We start from the raw sequence: 21527 nt of genomic DNA, 5'->3' as shown, positions 1-21527 counted from the left end.
TTAGCTTTTTTTACAGTTCTCCTAATAGTTTGATCTGATAAGGTAATAGGAGTGATATGAGGTCATATCCTAATTCAATTAGCCCCTATTCAAGTACTCGTAGATATAGCCCCGATATAATACGACAGTTTTGGGACAACTAGAGGAGAGAGAGAGCAGAAGTTCATGCCAGAGCTAGTACAGAACGCAAGTTCAAGCAACTAGAGCTGGGGTTCGCCCCAAGAGCTAGGAGTTAGCCTTGCCATGTCAGTCAATTGCCGAGTCATTCCATTTTAACCCGTTTGTAAGTATATTGTTGACTTAGATTTCGATATTAAGGCTTGTTGCTAAAGATTAGTTTTTCATGACTGGGAAATGTGTTGTGTTCTAAGCGAGTAATTCTACTCCGGTGACAATTTACTAGTTTTGTTTCACGTAGTTCTATTTGTCAATGCGTTTTTATCGTCTTAAGATTTAGTCATTTAGATATCTCTTTCATGATGTATTTTCATTGTTGTTGTATAAGTAACTTTTGTATATTGGTTTCCGTAATAAATTCTTGGTAAGTCCATTCCTTGCATCCAGTATTCGTCCTCACTTTGCCTTATCCTAGACTTCGGTTTATCTTATACATATATACATATACATATTTATATATATACACTTGATTGCAGAAAGGTTGTAGTATACATTTATGCAAATACCTAATTTATTCAGGTATATTTAATGATATGCAAAACAGAAAACTCGCTTTATTTATCATTTGTTTCATTCAATGAACGTCAAAATAGTTTATTCTTGTGTTTTATATCCTACAGATTATAAATCAATTGGTTTTGAGAGTTAAAAATGTAAAATTGCAATATGCATCTCATTAGGTATTTGTATAAATGTATAAATGTATACTACAACGTTTCTGCAATCGAGTGTATATGTATATATACATATACATAATATACATATTTCCAATTTATATCTTTTTTCGAGTGTTGCACTCCAAACGCTTGTTCTAGAGTTTCCTTTTCATTAACCATGGGATTCCACTTGTGTGAGTCTACCACCGGTTACATATAACTTCACTATGAGAAGGCCATCATGTCAGGCATAGGTCTGGTTATGTGAGCTAATTTCTTGGACATTTAGATACAACATGTAGTTCTCTAAATTATCTCACCTTGCATGCTGTTTTGTACCAGTGACACAGCTGGACCATGGTGTAAGAACCTAACCTTGGTTTATGATGTACAGAACCATGTGATTCCTCTTTCTCTTCATCCTAGACAATCAAATACTTTCCAATCTTAAGCCTCTGACATTATTTTTCTTTTGAAAACTTACTTCAGAAAAATAATTGTACCTTTTAAATAGGTATTCATATACATCACTCACCTCTTCATCACTGCTCATAAACTGAAGGACCATATTTTTCATGGTGAATTTCATAGCTGTGGAATAATGTATAATGTATATTAATGTATGTATGCCATTATTGTGCCATATTATAACTCTGAGGCTTTGGAGTATACTACAATGGCACCTGAATAAATCTACTTATTTCCTTTCTGTAACTTAGCCATACATAGAGGATATTACATGGGCGCGCGGAGATACGAAATTTATCTTCGAGTGTTGAAAAGATCTCTCACAAGTGAGCGCAGCGAACGAGTGAGAGATTTTCAACACGAGAAGATAAATTTCGTATCTCCAAGTTCCCATGTAATATTCTGTTTATTATATAACTATCAATGAAGTATGTTTTGGCTTTTTCAGGCAATTCTTTCCGTGTATTTTTGAACAGCCATCGCAATGGTGTTATTTTCACATGTGAAAATAACATGTTATTTTCATGTGTGAAGATATCAATTTTTTGAAATAGAGAAAAATAGATATTTCATTGGTAATTGTATAATAAATTGTGATATCTTATAGCAACATGAAAGAATCTTTGAATGGTAGTATCCATGGATTACAATCAACATTTTAGCATAATTTTAGACTTGAATATAGAGTATTATTATATATTTTATAATATATCGCTATTTTTTCATGAATCACCACTTTTTTGAAGAAAATTAAAGGAGATCATAAAGCTTCAAATGGCAAAGACCAAACCCTGGAATGTGCATTGCAAATTATCATTTTTTGCTTCTTTAATCAAATAGAATCTTAAAATAAATATTGCTATGTACCTCATGTTTTTGAGTAGACTTTGAAGCCAATAAAGGTTAATATAAATACAGGCTATAAGAATATCTATATTGTCAAGTTCAAGAGCTGAGAATAACGAGTGAACTTGCTGATATGGAAAACTTCTAGTCTGTGCAGCCTGACTCTTTGAAAAGGTAAGGGAGACTAAGCCTCTTAACTTGGACGAAGAACAATAAAAAAACTATACGCGTTGCATTTTAAGACTCATGCCGGCAGTGCCTTGGCACGAGTAATAATTACTGCCTAAGCAGTGTCAGATTAAGAGGTTTCCCAAAGTTAACCAGAGCCAAAGTAATACTAAAACATTTACTAAAACGTTTTATCCTGAATTTTGTCTTTTCTTTTACATCCAAGTGTAAAATTATATTAAAACGAATATTCACCTCAGGCTTAGTGAACATGGGTAATATTTACCTTGCCGCTGGAAGACTCGAAGCTTGGTAAATATTCCCCAATGTTCACTTTGCCTTCAGCAAATAAATGTTAAATAATAAATGGTGACATTATTATTGTGAGAGGTACTTACTTGTACAGTCCTTTGATTGTAACACAGCAATGTATGGAGTAATCTTGGATAAATCTTTAGCTAGCTGACTGAAGATGATATCATGATCTGGCATATTAACACCTGGAGATAAAGAAAACAACTTGAATAAACTAATGAATGAGAATAATCAGTGTCAAATGGATGGATAAATACAATAAATCAAAGACATGTAAATACATACGAATTAATTACTGCCATCATATGACAATTGCACATAAGACAGGTAAACAAATTGATGTCAATTAGTATAGGAAATCGCACGATCTCGAGTACAATTTGGAAATTAATAGACACGAGTAATGTTTTGAAAGTTCTTGTAATTGCATGAGCCTTTAGACGAGTACAATTAAAGAACTTTCAAAACATTACGAGTGTCTATTAATTCCAAATTGTATGAGAAGATCGTGCGATTTTTTGTTTATAGTTCACTCAACAAAATTTCAGTAAAAAATGCGAAGCGACACCGTTCATCTTTGTCTATTTGGCGGCCGATTTCCAGTCCATCGCGCAACTGAAATGCATAAAAAAGATTAGTTCTTACGGCTTTAAAATTTTATTTATGCTTTTTGAGTACAAAATGATAGAAAATAATTGTTTTGACATTGTTTTGGTCGTGTTGCCATAGCGACTTAATTCAGTACTCCTACGGAGTACAATTAACGCTATAATTGTACTCCTCTCGACCAATCAGAGTCGAGTAATTTTGTTGAGTGTACTATAAATAAAAAAATACATTGGTGGATCAAAAACTTAATAAATAGGTAAATGTAAAAACTGTCAAATAGTTATCAAATTGAAGTATAAAACTTAATTTTTTCTATTATCATTCTTAAGTAGTAATTATAATAGAATATTTGATAACTTGGAAAAAATCAAATATGCGGAATATATGGAATGACTCTCCCTTCCCTCACGCAAAACAGCCCTTGTAGGTGAGGGAAATGGAATTTATTTTTGCTGCAGAACAAGCAAAGCAAAGCTGATAAATTATGCATATTTATACGTCTTGCTTGCAAGTTCTCTGACCTGTTATGAGAACAGCTGTGGGAATTTCATTGATATAACCATGTTTGTACGTCTTGTTAGACTTCTTGTGTGCAGACTGAACGTACTCAACGATGTGAGAGAAAATCTTGCTGTTTGATTCAAGAGCCTAAAAGAGGTAAGACAAACACAGGTAAACATTCAAAGGGGTATTTAAAGAATACGAGACCAAAACTACTTTAAAAGCCAGGAGAAATGATTTACCTCAATTTTAGTCTTGACTTGCTTCCAGCATTGCTTAAAGTTATCGTATCTTTGGGAAACATTTTCTGTGCTCTCGCCATCATAACGATCAATGAGGTCTACAAGAAAATAGTTTACCAATTTATCATTCTACTTCAAAATTCCTCAAGATCAATAAAAAGAACAGAATTCTAAACCGCCTTTCTGAAAGCTACATCTCAAAGAAATATTCTACGACTTAAGATATACATTTTCAGAAATTTCGAACTTTAATCTCACCTATGGCATTCCCGTATCGTCTTTTTCGAGGAGAGCCCGTGACATTTTTCTTAAATAAAAAGCACCCCTGAAACGAAGAGAACCTATTAAATCCAAGATAAACTAGAGCAATAAAACAGGTCGCAAAATATTGTGTAATTTTAGAGTTTTTTGGGCTTTACTTTTGACACTGAAGATGTTGTCTCTTCCGCCATCTTGGATTCCTTTTCTCTCACGTGGTTTTAGAAATTTCGCGCCATAGTTTTAATACCAGTCCTTTTTCGGGACGCTGCAAACTCTGACCTCTACCCAGGAAGATCTTTAATAGCAACTGCACAACAAGCAAACGAAAAATAATTCCGGTAAAAAAAATTGCAAATCATAGGGAGAATAGTCTATTTTCAAAATGGAAGAAAATAGAAGAAAATAGGAAAGGAAGGAAAGGAATACAAATATAAAACGATGAGGATAGAAGGAATGGATAAAAAGTCACAAAAATTTTTATCACAGTGTCACAGCGGCTTTCTGGGTTGCTTTCACTGCATCGCTTTCTTGGAAAAGAAAAATATTTTACACGTATACTCATACTTAATAGAGGGGGAGCCCTCTCTATGGTATAATAGTTTTTTTGTGTTTTTTTTTTTTTTTTTTTTTTTTTTGCCAAGCTGCAAATGCTGCTACTGAATATACTCTTCTCAAACATTTCAGTAGACCTTAAACAATTATGACTCAGAATATGTCTTCGTTTTACTCATGATTCTCTTTCGCATCAAAACAGTGGAAATCGTTAGTAATGTAATGCAGGTTAAATGACGCAGCCTTTACCCAGGTTGATGTGTTGTTGCGTGATTTTCGTACTACATGTTGTTTCGTAGCGTCGTGGTTTTCTAGAAAAAACTATGACATAATGAAGCTGCACAAAATTTCCAAGTGCAAGCCTATTCTCATCCCACCTATTAAAACATTTTGAACAAATCACTCTTATCTAGAGATCTTAGATATCAAGGGTTTCTAACTTAGCCTTGTTTAAAAAATTAATAATAAATTTTATCAAAATTTGAAAACTATTTCGCCCCAAAAGAGCTTTTTACACGAGCTTAAGATATGTGAGACAAAAATAATTTGGCATCATTTTCAGAAATATTTATGAAAAACCAGATATGCCATGTTTACTGAGTTTTTTTCAACGTGGTTATAATTATCAATTTTTATTTCATAATTGGTGACCAGCAATACGTATCTGTTAATTTAGTCCAAACAAATCAGCATTATAACATCAAAGTAACCTGACGGTATTCTACTATTCTCTCAAATCAAAGAATGCATCCTCTTAATGAACAAAAGAATGGAATTTTGATTGGATTTTTATTTGAATAACTATATTGTTTCCTTAACATGAGCTCGTGAATTTTAAGTAAACTGTCAAAAATGCTTTTGGTCTGCCGTATTTGTCTGCTAGTTTCGAGAAGGCTCTAAGTCTGTTGGTTTGGAGTTGTGATGCCAGCCACGCCAAGACGTACTGCCGGTCTGATAATAACTTTTTTCGAATCGCATTGGTTCAAAGCGGAAAACAAAAATAACGAACTAACAGTTTTCAGCGCATAGTTTATTGATTACTTCACTGTAATTGGCCAATGCTGTCACAACAAAGATAGCCCGAAGGCTTTTGCGGCTAGCCTCTGGGGACTTCTGGCTTAGCATTCGATTTGGAGTACTTAGACACACATCTTGTGAAGTTTGTAAATTGTGTGCGACAGCTGGGAAATCATAGTCTTTGTAGAGGTTTAGTACTTGTCAGTAGAGGTTTCTAAACCTCGTTCGTAGCGAGGAAGTTTCTCCCGGGAACAACATTCCTCGACCATGAATACTTACGTGCAAAACTCGAGCACTGATGATGATGTTTCCATACAACAAATCGCCACAGCGAGGGAGACGTTCGACGATCTGGAAACGGCATACAGAAAATTCAAGTTTGAGCTGGAATCTGTGAAAGGAGAGCACAAATCTGAGGTAAGACAAGGTTGAAATCTTTTCAGTTATTAGATTTGAAAAGAATTTCTCGAAGTTTTATAACTGTGATAGTTTCGCAACTATGATAACTCTAATTAACATAAAGACGCTGTTAGTATTGGTGATAAAAGGTGTTTTGGATTTGTTAGTTAATTGAAAATACTTAGCGATTCACTGAATGAATATACTCGCGATATTCTTCAGTAGGAAATATCAAGTTTGATAATTAAAGTCTCGTTTTTCATTAAACTTAATATAATTAAATCAAGCCCATATAGGCTGAATACCATTACAAATGGCAGGCTTTCAACACAGATATGGAAAAAGTTGTATAATCTCGTGTAAACCAATTTACGGCTTTCGATTACAGCCAAGTATTCATTAACACTTTTAAACAAGATTCATGTGCATATAGTGTCAGTGATAAAGTGCCAATTTCCTAGTGGGAATGAGCTTAAATTCTGTCCGGAAAGTTACCTAGTTCCTTGTGTTTATGTTATGTACCTGCAGTTACCTGTATCAAGAAGAAAATATTTCAAGTTTGATTTTGTACACATATTTGTCTGGGTTTTTTAAAAGTTAATAATTTTTACAGGTTGAAAGACTCCAGGCTCAGGTAGAAACGCTTCTTCGTCAGAAAGCTCAGCTTCATTCGCAGCTGAAAGATTCTCGGGCCGACTCCAAAAAGTATCAAGAAGAGTTTGCTCGTGTACAAAGGAAACTTGCTGAAAAAGAATGGGAGTTAGAGGCTTTAGAAAAAGATTTACAGTCCAAAGCCGATATCATCAACAAGCTTCGAAGCGAAAAAGAAGGTTTATTAAAGGAAAACGAATGTCTGAAGAGAGAATTGGAATCAAGTAAAAGATTTGTATCAACTGCTTTGGAAAAGCAAGGCAATGATGTGGAACTTTCCAGCATTCGTGAACAGATTGTCGAATGGGAATCTAATTATCACGTTGTACAAAAAGAAAAGGAAGACATCCAGGAAGAGCTGCTTGCACAACTCACGAAGTTTAACGATTTGCAAGCTGATCACGACAAGTTAAAGAGAGAATTACAAAAAGAAACAAAGGGAACATCTTTGAAGGTGGCAAAATACGAAGCTCAGGTCAACAATGTGACCAAACAACGAAACGCCTTAAAAGTTCAAGTTGAGAGCATAAGAGATGAGATAAAACGAAGCAAAGAATCATACAATCTTCTACAACGTGAAATGCTTGAAAACCAAAAAGATTTAGACCTTCTTCGAAGTGAATTGTCAGCCAAAACCCAAAGAGCTGAGAAATTTGAGAACGTCAACAAAGAATTAGAAAATCGAATAGATTCACTGAAGCAAAACTTTTCCAAAGCACAAGTCTCTACCGAAATAAGCAGCAAACAAAAGGATGCACTGGAGAGGAACCTAACAGACGTTGAAGCTAGACTTAGAGACATGGAAGAAGCTTGCGCAAACTTAACTGCCATCAAAGATGACCAAGAAAAAGAAATCGTTACTGCACGTATCAAAATTTCCACACTTGAATCGAGCTGCGAAAAGGCAAATGAAAGGGCTAACGAGGCTGAGCAGCAAGCAACACGTCTTCGACAGAAAGTAGGAGAACTAGAAAACAACATCTTTTCTCTACGCAACAAATACTCCCAGATAGAAAACCAGTACGGCCACATGTGCGATGAAGTTTATGATTTACAAGACAGGCTCGATGCTACTTCAAGGGATTGTATGACATTGGAAGATGAGTGTAACAATCTTGCTCATGAGAGAGATGACTTTAAGAGTCGATTTGAACATGCCGAAAAAAGATTAAACGAAGTGAAAAATTCTTTGCAACGATTCGAAAAGGAATCAGAAGAATTAGAAACTAAAGTAACCGCTTTGAATGCACAAAATGCTAAGCTTGAAAACCAACTTAACACTTCTAACAGACAGAAAAGCATGATTAAAGCTGAGCTGGATGAAGAGAAGGCAAAGAATGCAAAAATAAGGAGGGAGATTTTGGTTGCTCAAAATGAGGCAGTGGAGGCAAAACGATCGCTCGAACGTTACAGAAAAGATGCAGCATCCAAAGAAAAGACAATTACCGATTTGAGAGCGAATATTGGAGCAATGGAAGGAAAATTCGATCCATTCTACGACGAGAACAATAAACTTCAAACGCAGATAGAAATTTTGGAAGACGAAAAGAAGAGTTTACACGAAGAAATGCTCCGACTTCAACAAACTTTGATGGAAGTTGAGTCTGACTGCAAAGTTGCCAACGAAGAAAGAGACTTGGCAAATGGTGAGATTCATGGATATCACAAAACGATTTCAGAACTGCAAGCTGCTCATTCTTTGTGTGACAAAACGAAAAACGATTACCAACAGCAGGTAATGGGACTGGAACAAAAGCTCGACAGACAAGAGAAAGAGCTAAGAGAGATGATGACTGAGAAAGCTCTGCTCGAAGAACGCTTAGCAAGCTACGAAGGCGAGTCTCGGTCCAGCATAGACAATGTAGACGTGATAAAAACCCAACTAGTGGAAACTCAAATGATTTTAGAGGAATTCAAGAGAGAAGCAAACGAAAAGGACGCCATTATCGAACAGTTAAAAGACAAAGTAATGGTGCTTTCTAAGGACCTCGATAACTCAAAGAATGAAATTTCTCGCGAGAGAAGCCTTGTAGAAAGTTACGAAGACGAGAAAAGACATCTTCAGGAAGAACTCGCAAGACAAGGCGATGAAATTACAAGATTGGACCATTTGTTTGAAACAACAAACAGAGAACGTGAACAGCTAGAGTTGAATCATAGTTTGGCGATCAAGAGGATGAATTCTGTCGAGAATTTAAGCAAGAAAGATGGGGACACGAATTCAAGGCGAGAACTAGAAATAATGAGAGGCAAACTCAGTGAACTGCAACGTGATGCTTCCAGCTATCGTAAAAGAATAGCTGAGCTGGAATCGATGTATAATATATCCAAGAAAGACAAAGAGGAATTAGAGGCTGAAGTCGAAGAGTCTGAACAAAGACTGTCCGCTCAGAAACTTGAAATCGAAAGACTGACCAATGAAAATGTTGAAAAGACACAGAAGATCGTGTTTATTGAATCAAAACTGGCTGATTTCGAGGAAGAAGTTGATGCCGCTGTCAGGAACAAAGAAGCAGCCGAAGATGAGCTGTACAGCGTGCGAGGGCGTATAGCTAAGCTTGAATCACAGATCGAGACAATCCAAAGACACAAGCTTCAAGTCAAAGATCAACTTGATGAGGCCAACAGAAAATTGATTGATGCCAAAGAAAAGATCATGAATCTAGAAAGCCAGTTGTTGGAGGCGAGAAAGATGAACGAGACCATGACAAAGACAATAAGTAAAAAAGACATGCTAATCGAAGACCTTAACGAACAACTGAAAACACTTAGAAGAGATCTGAATAACAATAACCAGGATCTTATCACCTTTAAAGTTGGTTCTGAAGGTCTAGATGCCGAAAAGAAAGAGCTTATGAAGCGGCTAGCTTCCATGCTAATAAAAGTCGAAGAAGGAGAGAAGGAGCTTCGTAGGATTCGGGATGGCAAAGGCTCCATGGAACAGGAAATCAGCGGACTGCTCTTGAAAGTCAGCTCTACCGAAACCCAGTTGGTAAATGCTCTTAAGGACAAGGAGCACTTCAAGAATGAGTGCACAAACCTACAGGGAGAGAACAGGAAAATGAAAGAAGAGTTGATCAATCTCCAAAGTGATTTACGTGAGAAAGACAGGCAATGTGACACACAGCAAAGAGAACTGACCGAGAAGGAAAACTCTATAGAATGGCTGAAGAATGGAAAGCTTGCATTGGAACAGGATTTTTTGAACACCAAAAAAGAGCTTGAAAATCTAAAATGGAACAACGAAGTTCTGGAAGAAAAAAATAAGGAACTCTCATCTCAAATTGATGAAGTTTGCAACCAGTTGGGTCAAATGGAGAGCACTATGGCAAACTTTACAAACAGTAAACTGGAAGTAATGGAGGCTACGATAAGTGAATGCGACCCAGAACAAGCCTTTGAAACTGGGCAATCTAACGGTGGAACTAGAGAGAGTGGGGGAGATAAACTAAAGCAAGAATTACAAGTGGCCAAGAAAAAAATTGTCAAGCTTGAAGATGATCACAAACAAACTCAGCAACAAAATATTGAATATCAACACGAGAACAAAATGCTTAAGAAGAGAATAGAAGACCTCGTTTCTGCAAAAGAAAGATTTGAAAGCGAGAAAAAGGAGCTTAAAGAAGGACTTTTGAAATCCCAGTCGAGAGAGTCAGACCTTGAAGTTCGCTTTGAGCATGAATGTAAGGAAAGAGTTGCCTTGTTGACACAACTCGATGACAGCGAGAACCGCTATAACACAAGCAGGGAGGAGTTTCTGAAATTAGAACAGCACTCAATAGAAAACCGAATAACACTCGAGGCCATCAAAAAAGAATTGAAAGAAAAGGATGAAATCGCTGACCAACTGAAGTCTGCGAAGGCGTATTTTGAAGAACAGAATCATTCCTTGAAGACAAGCCTGGTCCAAAGTCGTGAAGACGGTGAAAAGAGAAAACAAGATTTGCTTCAATTACAAGATGAAATTTTGAAAGCCAAAGATGCTTTATCTGAATCCGAGGCTCGTGTACAGAAGACAAGCTACGAAAGAGACAGGGCGCAAGAGGATTTGCGAGCTCTTTTATCAAAGATCTCAAACATGGAGCAACAGTTGGCTGATAGTGAAAGACAGAACAATGTCTTGAATGACAAACTGGAAGATTGGAAGGACAATGTTAACAGGCTACAAAACGATAATTCTAAACTTGAGCAAGAAATAAACGAGTTGAAGGCCTTGCTCGCTAAGGCTAAAAAGAATGTAGAAAATAAAACAATCGAGATCGAAAACCTTCGACAAACCAATGCAGCGCTGGAGAGTGAAATAGAAGGCGCAAAACGTAACTTGAGGAGAAAAGAAGCCGACCAAAACAAGTCAGTCAAGAGGAAACAAGTGGAAGAAAGAGTTTCTACTGAAAAGTCATCAATTCTGGAGAGTAGCTGGGGTAGTATGGGTAGCATTGCGAGCGATGATCGTTACTTCATTGAAGAAGAGCTGTCATTAGCCAAGCGTAAAATTGCTGAGATGGAATCAGCATTCAAAATCAGCGAAGAGCGAGAACAAGGGATGCAAGAAAAACTTCTGGAAATCTACGTGAACTTATCGCGGCTGGAATCAAGCGAAGAGACATTACAGGAAAAAAAGAAAGAACTTGAAAACGAGCTTGCATTTATGCAAAAAGAACTCACGCCATTGAAAGAGAGCTACGATTCCGCTATGAATGAAATTCAAAGCTTGACAAATGACTTGAAGGAAGCAGAAGAGAAGGATTCTAAGCTTGAACTGCAGTTAGAACGCGCCTTGAAATCTAAAAATCAAAGCGAGCAACAAGTTGAAGACGTTTCCAAGAATCTCGCGAGGAGTGAGGAAGAGCTGCTTCAAGTAAGGCGCAAGCTGCAAGAATATCAGACCCTTTGGGAGCAGCACACAAAAGATGTTGGCGGGAAAGACAGCCTAATAGAGGGGATGCAAAAAGAAAAGAAGGCATTAGAAAGAGAGGTGCAGGGCCTTCGAGAAGAGCTGAACAGTATCCATGGTTCAATCAATGATGCAATTAGAAAGAGAGATGAGAGCGACAACGACCGTTTTGAGATGAAGCGGGAACTTGCAGATTACGAATCAAAGCTGCAATCAAGCAAACTCGAAAATAAAGAAATGCAAAAGGATTTGATTGAACAGCAAATGAAGATTGCAGATGCAGAGGAAGAGTTACAGCGAGTTTTTAGAGAGCAGACAAACATTCGAGCAGAACTCGAAGAAAAGAAAAGTGCTCTAGCTAGAAGTAAAGAAGAGAATGTGGGCATTCAAAAACAAAACATGGACTTGAGAGGCAACTTGGACTCTTTAAGAAAAGACCAGATCGAGAAAGAAAATCAGATCGAATGGCTGAAGTCACGCGAGAGCGCATTTGAAGATGAGATTCGGGTACTAAGAACAAAACTGCAGAATTATAAAGACGAATACGAAAGTGCTGAACAAACCATTTCGAGCCTTGAGAAAGCAATAGAAGATCGAGACGCTAAGATGTATGAGTTGGAATACAATCTTATGGCTGCTAAACGAGAAATCGAAAAGCTACAACAGGAAATTTCAGCTGCTAATGTGTCGTCATCTTCTTCTGGGGTTAAAAGCCCACAACAAGTACAGAAAATGGACAAGATGCAAATGGACGTCATCAGTGCCAGTCGTAAAGCTGCGCATCTCGAAGCGAAGAATGAAGCTCTGAGAGAAGAGAAAGATAAGTTGAAAAGTGACATCGGGGACCTCAAAAAGAGTAATGGTGAGCTGAAAGCAAGGTTAGACGCCATAGAACGAGAAAAGAAAAAGATACAATCAGAACTGAGCCATATACAAAAGAAACGCCTAGAAGTTAAAACAGACCATTCAAGCGAAAGGACAAAAGCTAAGAATGATTCCGCCAATCAAAAACTGCTTCTTGAGATGGAATCAAATCTGAAGAATTGCAAACAGGAAAAAGAAGATGCAGAAAATGAATTAGAGCTTGTTCGTTCAAGATTATGTAAACTTGAACAAGAATTGGCAGAGAGTAATAAGGAGAAAGAGTCACTGCAATACGAAAGCAAATGCAGGGGTAACAGAATAGCAGAGCTTGAAGAAATCTTAAAAAGCTTAGAGGCAAAGGACAAATTTGGGAAGGAAGAATTTTTGTCCTGGCATAAAAAAGTTGCAACATTGGAGCAGGAAGTAGAAGCGTCGGTGAACAGATTCAGTCGCGCAGAAGCATTCAATACAGCCTACCAAAAGAAAGTAAAAGGGCTAAATGATGAACTGTATGAATATCAACAGAAGGTCGAAGAGATGGTCGGGACTTTGGCAGACGTAGAGGAGAACGCTAGTACCAAGGAGAGAGAGTTAATGGAGGCACAGAAAAAGATATCTGATCTAGACTCGGCGTATCAGGTACTTTTGCAGGAGAAAAAGGAGCAACAGCGTGAATTAGATGGAGCTAAAGCAAAGATTGAGCAACTAGAAGAAGAACTACAAGCACAGTTAAAACAAGAGGCACAGAGAAGAGGCGTCATTGATGAAATGAAAGCAAGAAATGATGCTCTTAAAGAAGAAATCGCTAAACTTCAGGGCCGTCTTCTGGATCAGCAGCAGGCTGCCAAAGATGACCACAAAAACCTCCCTCAAAAGAAATACGCAATTGAGAAGTTAGAGAAAGACAACAGATCAATGCAAACGGAGAATGAAAATTTGAAGAAGGATCTCCTGAAGACCAAAGAAGATCTGGAGAAGGCGCTGGTTGAGAAACGTGACGCAGAGAACGAGCAGATAACACTGCAGATGCAAGTGACTGAACTGGAAACAAACTGTAACGTCCTTCAAGATGAAATCGACCGCTTGAAACCTGAATTAGGGATCATCGAAGCACAGCTTGTTGAACAACGTTCATTGAATAACTCCATGACACAGGAGATGATAACTGTCCAAAGAATGGACGAAGTCGATACTGCCCTTCCAGATAACAATTTTGAAAATAATGCCTTGAGGGAAGAAAGAGACCGTCTTTTAGATGAGGTGTCGACTCTGAATCGGAAAGTCATCGCGCAAAAGAATGCTAATGAAATATTTCAACAAGAGAAAGCGAGCCTTAGCGAGAGTTTACTCGGGCTACGGAAAGCAAACTCAGATTTGGAGCGAGCAAAGAAGGAATTGACATCTGAACGCAATACCCTCAAAAATGAAATAGATATGTTTGAACAAAAAAATGTAGAATTGCAAGCCTTGCTGGAATCCGCCGTCAAAGAGAAGGACAAAGTTACACGAGATAGTAAGGAGACAGTAAAGAAGTTGCTGCAGTTAGAAGCAGATTATGAGATATTGAAGTCAGAAAAAAGAAAACCTGGCGGAGTATCAGGGCAAAAGTTATCCAGTTTGGAGCAAACGCTCAAGAAAAGTCAAACCCGCGAAAAGGAGCTCCAGAATGAAGTCCTGGAAGCTCATAAGAAGTTATCCAATTTCGAACACGAGCAAAAATCGAACCGCGAAAGGATTGAAACTCTTCAGTCAACCTGCCATTCAGTGGAATATAAAGCTGCCAAACTGAAAGAAGAAGTAGTGGTTTATCAAAAGCGTATATCAGAGCTTGAAGCTAGTTACGAAAGCAGTCGTTCCATACAAAGCCAAATGGAAGAAGAACTCTCTGTTCTACACGAAAAGCTAGCGGGAGCAGCAGATAACAAGACAGACGAACACGACAAAAATGAAATGAAACTAGAACTTGAAGAAATGAAAGATAACCTTTCTAAAATGGAACGACAGTTCAACGAGGAAAAGCTCGAGAAAGAAGCTTTACAAGACAAACTTTCTATGGAAAGAACCAAGAAAGAGGAAGAAGCTAAAGAATTTAATCGTCGAATTATGGAGCTGCAGAGTAAAAGTGAGAGTTATAGAAGAGAAGCTGTTGAAAAAACATCAATTGTGGAACAGATGCGCACAAAGACCACGACCCTTGAAACAGAATGTACAAATGTTAAGCGATATATCGAAGAAAAGGAAAAGGAAATCAAGACTTTGGTTACAGAGAATGACAAGAGCAAGGTTGAAAATTACAAGCTGAAGTCAAATAGGGCTACAAACGAGGAAGGCCATCGTGAAGAACTTGACTCCTTGAAGCAGAAGAAACAGTCAGCCGAACGAGAAAAAGATATGCTTGAAAAACAACGTGATGAACTGCAAAGAGAACTACAAAAGGTTAAAGAAAAGTTAATGGACCAAGAAAATGTTAACCGACAAAGTTCAGGCGCCCTTGAACAAGCAACCAAAAACATGCAAGTTGCACGTGAAAAGGTCTCAAGGCTTGAGTTTGATTTACAGAAAGCTTGCAAAGACAAACAAACCACCCAAGATCAGCTCGAGAAGTCCAACAAAGACCTCCTCAAGAAGCAGGAAAAGATTATCCGCCTTGAGAAGGAGCTAAGAACTGCAACCATTGAGCTAGAGCTTAAAACCAAAGCTGTGGGAGAGAAAGACCAAGATATCATGAACCTTCGACTAAAAAACGAAGCGTTAGAAAAGGAGATTGAAAAGCTTAAGAAAGAAATATACCTCGCACAAGAAACAAATGAGAAAAATGAATCCAAGATCAAGGAATTTCAAACAACTATCAAAGAAGCACAATCGCCAAGGATTCCCAAGAACATGATACAAGGAAATTTGGAAGTTCGCCGACGTCCTGACTCTAGACCAAGCTCAAGGTCCAGCAGCAGAGAAGCATTGACAAGCCCTACAAGACTACCCTATGGGGGAACTAGTAGGGAGTCTTTGTCACCAAGGTAAGTCGAAAATAATATAATGGGGTAGGGGTGTCAATGCGCAAGGGCCCTATTGAGTTTGGAATATTATCACGCAGGACAGCCAAAACCATCACTGCAGGACTATTCGTTACTTTGATTCATGCAAAGGTTTGGGATTGGGGCGAATTTCAAAAAAAGAAATGAGCCGGTGTTACAGCACCAGGGCTAGGCTTTCTTGATGGCAGGCATGTAACTGACAGCTTTACGGCATTTTTGCGCTTATTTTAATCATTTCCGTGCAGCGACCTGTAATTAATGGTAAGCTGCTTTAACAACGTTAAATATGCAGAAAACTGAATTAAGGTTTATTCTGTTTTATTTCTCAATTGACACGGTTTTCTTTGTTATTCACAAGGCTTTATTTTTGTTATAACCCTCGTTATAAATGCGAGGTCAATATATAGTTATTAACCCGGTTAATAGACCGTTCGCATTTATAATGAGCAACCTTTGAAAGAAAACCTTCTCAATTGATAAATAAAATACTTAATTACCTCGAACGTCGGCAATAAGCCTATACATCCCTCGGGCCTGCGGCACTCGGGATGTATATGGCTTATTGCCTCCGTTCTCGGTAATTAACTCTTACTTATAACATCAGACCCTTTGATGGCAGCACGGACTCGCTGAATGGAGACACAACAAGAACTCTGTACCGGGAAAGCCAATACGTCAGACGTCAATACAGAGCAAGTTATCCACCAGAAGTGGAAGTCACTGCGACTCCAGTCGACGCATCCAGACCTTCAGGGTACGATGCCCAACAAGTGGATGGAAGACCAGCCTGGGAAAAAACTTCTATTCTGTGATGACGTCATACTAGTTTCTTCCAAGTTTATTATTATGATATCACAATACCACAACAAAAATTCTGATGGTTTTAACACCCATTGCCTTTTGTGCCGCAAATGCGTCACGCAGATTACGAAATTCTCGAAAAAACTGATTTCATGGCGAGCTGAAAGCTATTTATTTCAGAAATTTATAAGGACATCATGGATCCTTACAAATTCTCTTAGTCATCAGTTTAGTATCTTATTTACCCCTTCATCATCACGCATGAGCCTACCACTCAGTTTGTCAGGCTTTGAATTGTTATTAAGATTTTCACTCCGCTATTACTGACAGCATATATATCGCGACCGTCCTTGATTCTCTTATGTATAACAGAAATTGCAAAGGGTTTCATACCCTGGGTCCCAGAGTTCTCAGATTTCGCTTTAGACTTCTCGTTAAAAGTAAACTAAGGCCGCAGCGGAGGAATAAGTACCCTCTGGACCCCCGGGTAAGTCTTTCGAGGAAAAAAATGGTATTTCACTCCAGCGTAACGATAACAATGTAATAAAAGAACCCTGTTGTAAATAGATATTTAAAAAATGGACAAAGTCAAATTATTTACTTGAAAAGGTTATATAAAGAAATAGTTTTAACATTGAGTTAGATGCCTTATCTATCTTGTATTACGTACGTATGACGCTTATAGTGTTGGTCACATTGTTGTTCTTTTTAGTTTTGATAATTTATGAAAAGCTTACCGCTCATATACTTGCTTGGAATCTATTATTGTAAGTAATAAAAGTTATGGAAAACGATAGTTTGCATGTGTATTGAGCTGCTCAGTATGCTTATCATAACGTTATAACAGATTAGTACTCATTTTCCTTTATTCCTTTCTTCCTTTTCCTCTAATATTAATTTCGTTTGTGCCTTCATCTTCTTTTTTTCTTAATATTTATCTTCTTTTTCTTTGTTGTTGTTTGTCGTAAGTGTTTGTTATAGTTGTTGTTTGTTTGTAGTCGTTGTTGAGTGCTTTATATACTCAAAGCATTTGAACATATTTTATTGTTGACAAATCCAAGTCACATATACTCTCATAACACGACTTATACATTAATCTTAATATTCTTCATATTGATTATTCGGTTTCCCTCGGAATTCATGATTTTTCTTTGATATACATTTCACATTTCAAATATATTTTTCACATAACACGATAGAGGTCTGCATCGCTTGCTTCCAAGGTCTGAACACTATTAAAAGAATGAGCCCTAGTTTCCGTATTTTTACCCAGTTTCACCCCCAGCAAATTTTCTTTTCTCCCCTCTCCTGTTGTAGTAAATATTTGTAGTTGATGAAAATTCATTAATTCCCCCGCTACTGGATCAGTCAACGGTGACCTCCCATCTATCCCACTCCTACTGGCTTCCATCACAAAGCCGTTGACTTTGTTAGGCCTTCGGCAACAGCAACAACATAGCGAGTAACATTGAGCAACCCTTCGTAAAAACGGGAGTAAATTAAACAAATCTGCTCTAAACTTTCGGTTCATGGCAGTGTATATAATAGGATTACAGAATGAATGCATACCAGCAATAAGGGTTGAGATAGATAGTAAACTAGAGGGGAGATTGATGACAAGCTGTAACAGATGGACTATTACAAACGGTGTCCATGCACCAGCGAACACGAAAAGAACAGTAACGACGATCTTAGCAGTGCGCGTCTCGCTTTTAATGCTTTTGTTTTCTTTATTGTTGATATGGTTCGGTGATCGCCATTGCTGCATTAGTTTTCTATGGCTGCGCACTTTAAGAAATACTCGCAAATAACAGTAGACCATGATGATCAACGGGACCACAAAACACACGATGGCTGCAAACAGCAAATACCCCTTGTCGTGGTCAAAGGACATTTTACAGACCGCTCCATAAGAGCCGTATTGGTAATGATTCCAACCTAGAACCGGTAGAATACCAGTCAGAACTCCCCAAAACCAGACCACACCCAAGAGAACCAAGGCCTGCTTGACTTGCAGCTTCCTTCCCGTACGTGATACGATGGCAAGGTATCTGAATAACAAAAACCAAACGAATTAGTTGGAAATGACATGATGTCTCATGTCACCAGACAACTCCTACATACAACCTTTTTGCAACTGATCTTTTCTTTTTGTCTCTAGAATTTAACAAAATGACGCATTTTTTCTATGTCACGACTAGAATGCTTCCGCCAAGAAGGGGCCGTCTTATTTAGTAAACCGTAAGTGACAAACAGAGTATTGGCATCCTAAATATCGTACGTATAGCACTTCTAATTATAAAGGATATCGATTCTAGCTATAAAAGTAGAAAGTCGCCCAGAAAGTTTCTCGGTTGCGAAAGTTAATCTTTTCATAAGAGGACTGTTTCAAAGTGTTTGATTATCATTTAGTACCAAGATTATTGCTCGACATTCCTTTTTAGATTACCATTTTCTTAACTACACAAAACATATCGAAAATGCATCTGCTGCTTATCTTTTTCCACCGAATTAACGATTTTCTAGTAAAAATTTTCTTTTACTTTTTATCAAAGTAAGCCTTAAGGAAATAATTAAATGTACTAAAAAAAAACAAAAACAAAAACAAAAAAAAAAAACAAAAAACAAAACAAAACAAAACAACAACAACAACAACCAATCAAAATAAGTTATATATATATATGGGCTTCTGAAAAGCCTTTCAGTTTAACAGCATGTTAAATGGCATATCTCTGATCCCCAGGGCTGTCAACTCTCCCGGATAAACCGGGAGTCTCCAGATTTTGGACCTTGTCTCCCGGTCTCCAGATTAGAGTATCAAATCTCCCGGATAATCCCCGAAGCTGGCCATTTCTTGTCTTGTAAGACTAGACTTTCACAACCATAAAATTCCAATTATTTCATGTTATTTGTGTTATTTTACATCGCTAACAAAATCAAAACGTTCCTCATAAACTGTTCTTGCAAGCAGGCCATTGTAATATAAGTGATAATCTAATTGGTCAGAAATAAACCAATCACATCAAATATTACAAAGCGAAAGACGCCAATTCGCGCACTTTTTGACGCGCTGTGACGTCATGTCCCTTCCCTATCAATTCTCCAGATTTGAATATCTCGGGGGTTGACAGCCCTGGATCCCTGTTCCCCAAGAATAAAATATTACCAGCCTAGATCAGTTTAGTAGATAGATTGTACTTTATCGCTCATAGATCCAGTATTTTATGCTATGTTTTCGATCCCTGATACTCCTCTCACTGATGAAATTTTACCTGTCAATGCTTATAGCTGCCATAGTCAAGATTGAAGTACCGCCGGAAGTCATGTTGATAAAACCATTCAATTGGCATAAAGGCTCGCCAAAAACCCAGCCTCCATTGATGACAGTACAAATAGAAAACGGCAGTATGAGAAGACCAACTGATAAATCTACCACAGCAAGGTTGGCTAAAAACATGTTGGTCACTCGAAGATTGAGTTGTTTACGCTGACGATAAAGAACCAAAAGTACCAGAGTGTTACCAATAATGATCAGCAGCAAAACTAATGACAATATACTCGAATGGACGCCCTTTTGTAACTCGCTTGTCGCTACTTGGAATTTACTTGAGCTTTGATTTGTCAAAGATGTATTTTCACTTGTGGCAGCCATAGAAATAAGATTAAGAACCACCAAAAGACTATTGAATCCAAGTGCTTGAACGATTCAGAGAAGAAGATTAATACTCGTGAAAATGATCTACAGTACTGTAAATATCTCTCCTTTCTTCGATGTAAACAAGTTTTTCAGGATTTTCTTGAGTTCATGAATGTATTTCATTGGATGAACTGAAGAGACAAACGAGAAACCAGCCTTGGTCCTTATCGAATTAGTGCAGCAATGTCTTTTATGAAAATAAAATCAGGGAACTTCCTATGAGATATGCAGTGGCTTGTTGCAATTTCAGTCAATGTAATAGTTGCAGCTGCCTCACAATAAAATCTCCGTGGTCAGATTAGTCATAATTAGTTTTGGACAATAATTTGGCGCTTCATTTCGCCTTCAATTGGCTCTTCATTTTCAAAACACAAATTCATCTCGTAGGTCAGATTGTAGGTAAACTTCGTGATTAAAGAATGTCATGTGTTTGTCCATAAATAGATATTTGTTTCCCTATAACAATTGAAACTTGCCTATCATTTCAAACGAACAATCTTTATAGCTCAATAAAAAAGTGAATCTTAGAGAAAATCCATGGCAGTGCATTATTTTCAAATTCAGCTAAATTCAAAAGCTTTATCCAAGCTTTAATTCAGGGTTCATTTTAATAGGGTTTAAGGTGGCCGACTACTTTTCAACATTCGATTTGAGCCGGCCCACGATGTGCGCGCGCACAAAAACCGCTGAATAATCTTCGCGATTTTATTGAAGAACCATACACGTTTTGAACTTCAAGAGGGCAAAACCCTCAAATTTTGCTCGGGACTCTATATATTTTTTGTTATTTTCCGGAATAACAGGAAATATCCCATTATTTTCCAAAGTTTAAAGCAATTCTGTTTATTAGAACAATGTAAAAAATCCTTATGTTTATTTTGTGCTCAATTTTTACGATAATTTACACACCGTAGAACCTGAACAAAAACGTTTTCCCATTGTCTAAGATAGTTTATTAAGACAACTTTTATTAGTATTTTATAAATATAGTGTAAGTTACGTGTTCGGAGAAAATTACTCGTGTTTCTTCCTTAGTTTCGTTTTGATGATTTCTTTTTTGTACAGCGCTTGATTTTCGCTATTTTTCTTCCAAAATCTTACAAACGCATGTCTTTCCGGAGTGATTATCTCAAAAACAAGCTCGGGACACCCCCATTTTTCTTTGCATTTTTGAAATCAGCATTAAATATTAGGTTTAAAAAGTTTCGATTTTCAATTTTCTGTTTATAATTAACCAAAGTAGTCAGGCACCTTAAGAAAAGCGAAAGAATAAACATATCTTGCTTACATAATTACTGCAGTAAAAAGTTGTTACAATAAAAAGCAAAAAAACAATTAACCTAGCCTTGTTAGATGGTGTTGCTAAGAAACGAC

At 37.4% G+C, this 21527-nt stretch overlaps 3 protein-coding genes across 3 annotated transcripts in view; 1 reads left to right on the top strand and 2 right to left on the bottom strand.

Moving 5' to 3' along the window:
- Positions 1 to 4440, bottom strand: part of LOC116302633 (origin recognition complex subunit 3) — a 35007-nt gene extending 30567 nt beyond the window's left edge. The window contains exons 1-7 of the mRNA XM_031711971.1: positions 4402 to 4440; positions 4241 to 4307; positions 3983 to 4080; positions 3761 to 3887; positions 2714 to 2815; positions 1369 to 1424; positions 1154 to 1255 (exon numbers count right to left, since the gene is read on the bottom strand). Of these exons, the coding sequence (XP_031567831.1) occupies positions 1154 to 1255; positions 1369 to 1424; positions 2714 to 2815; positions 3761 to 3887; positions 3983 to 4080; positions 4241 to 4307; positions 4402 to 4434 (585 nt within the window). The 5' untranslated portion in view covers positions 4435 to 4440. The remainder of the gene's footprint in view (positions 1 to 1153; positions 1256 to 1368; positions 1425 to 2713; positions 2816 to 3760; positions 3888 to 3982; positions 4081 to 4240; positions 4308 to 4401) is intronic.
- Positions 4441 to 5700: 1260 nt separating this feature from the next.
- On the top strand, positions 5701 to 17252 carry LOC116302632 (uncharacterized). The gene is made up of 3 exons (XM_031711970.2): positions 5701 to 6229; positions 6825 to 15637; positions 16260 to 17252. The coding sequence occupies exons 1-3, from the start codon at positions 6080 to 6082 to the stop codon at positions 16465 to 16467; spliced, it is 9171 nt and encodes a 3056-aa protein (XP_031567830.2). The 5' UTR covers positions 5701 to 6079; the 3' UTR covers positions 16468 to 17252.
- Positions 17253 to 17516: 264 nt separating this feature from the next.
- Positions 17517 to 20598, bottom strand: LOC116302635 (visual pigment-like receptor peropsin). The gene is made up of 2 exons (XM_031711972.2): positions 19729 to 20598; positions 17517 to 18507 (listed from the first exon to the last, which is right to left on the bottom strand). Exons 1-2 carry the CDS (start codon positions 20106 to 20108, stop codon positions 17640 to 17642), a joined length of 1248 nt encoding a protein of 415 aa, XP_031567832.1. The 5' UTR covers positions 20109 to 20598; the 3' UTR covers positions 17517 to 17639.
- Between the last annotated feature and the right edge of the window lie 929 nt (positions 20599 to 21527).

Source organism: Actinia tenebrosa, unplaced genomic scaffold, assembly GCF_029948245.1.
Source record: "Actinia tenebrosa isolate PJP-AT-01 unplaced genomic scaffold, QUT_ActTen_1.0 PGA_scaffold2__45_contigs__length_23673736, whole genome shotgun sequence".
Taxonomy (NCBI): domain Eukaryota; kingdom Metazoa; phylum Cnidaria; class Anthozoa; order Actiniaria; family Actiniidae; genus Actinia; species Actinia tenebrosa.
The sequence above is the reverse complement of the archived record's forward strand: the minus strand, read 5'-3'. Positions and strand labels throughout refer to the sequence as shown.

Excerpts from the sequence above, each read along its gene's own strand:
- LOC116302632 (XM_031711970.2), top strand. The coding sequence starts at position 6,080 with ATGAATACTTACGTGCAAAACTCGAGCACTGATGATGATGTTTCCATA. Across the intron at positions 6,230-6,824 it reads AAGGAGAGCACAAATCTGAG|GTTGAAAGACTCCAGGCTCA; the intron begins GTAAGACAAGGT and ends TAATTTTTACAG. Across the intron at positions 15,638-16,259 it reads AGGGAGTCTTTGTCACCAAG|ACCCTTTGATGGCAGCACGG; the intron begins GTAAGTCGAAAA and ends TTATAACATCAG.
- LOC116302635 (XM_031711972.2), bottom strand. The coding sequence starts at position 20,108 with ATGGCTGCCACAAGTGAAAATACATCTTTGACAAATCAAAGCTCAAGT. Across the intron at positions 18,508-19,728 it reads GCAGCTATAAGCATTGACAG|ATACCTTGCCATCGTATCAC; the intron begins GTAAAATTTCAT and ends TTTGTTATTCAG.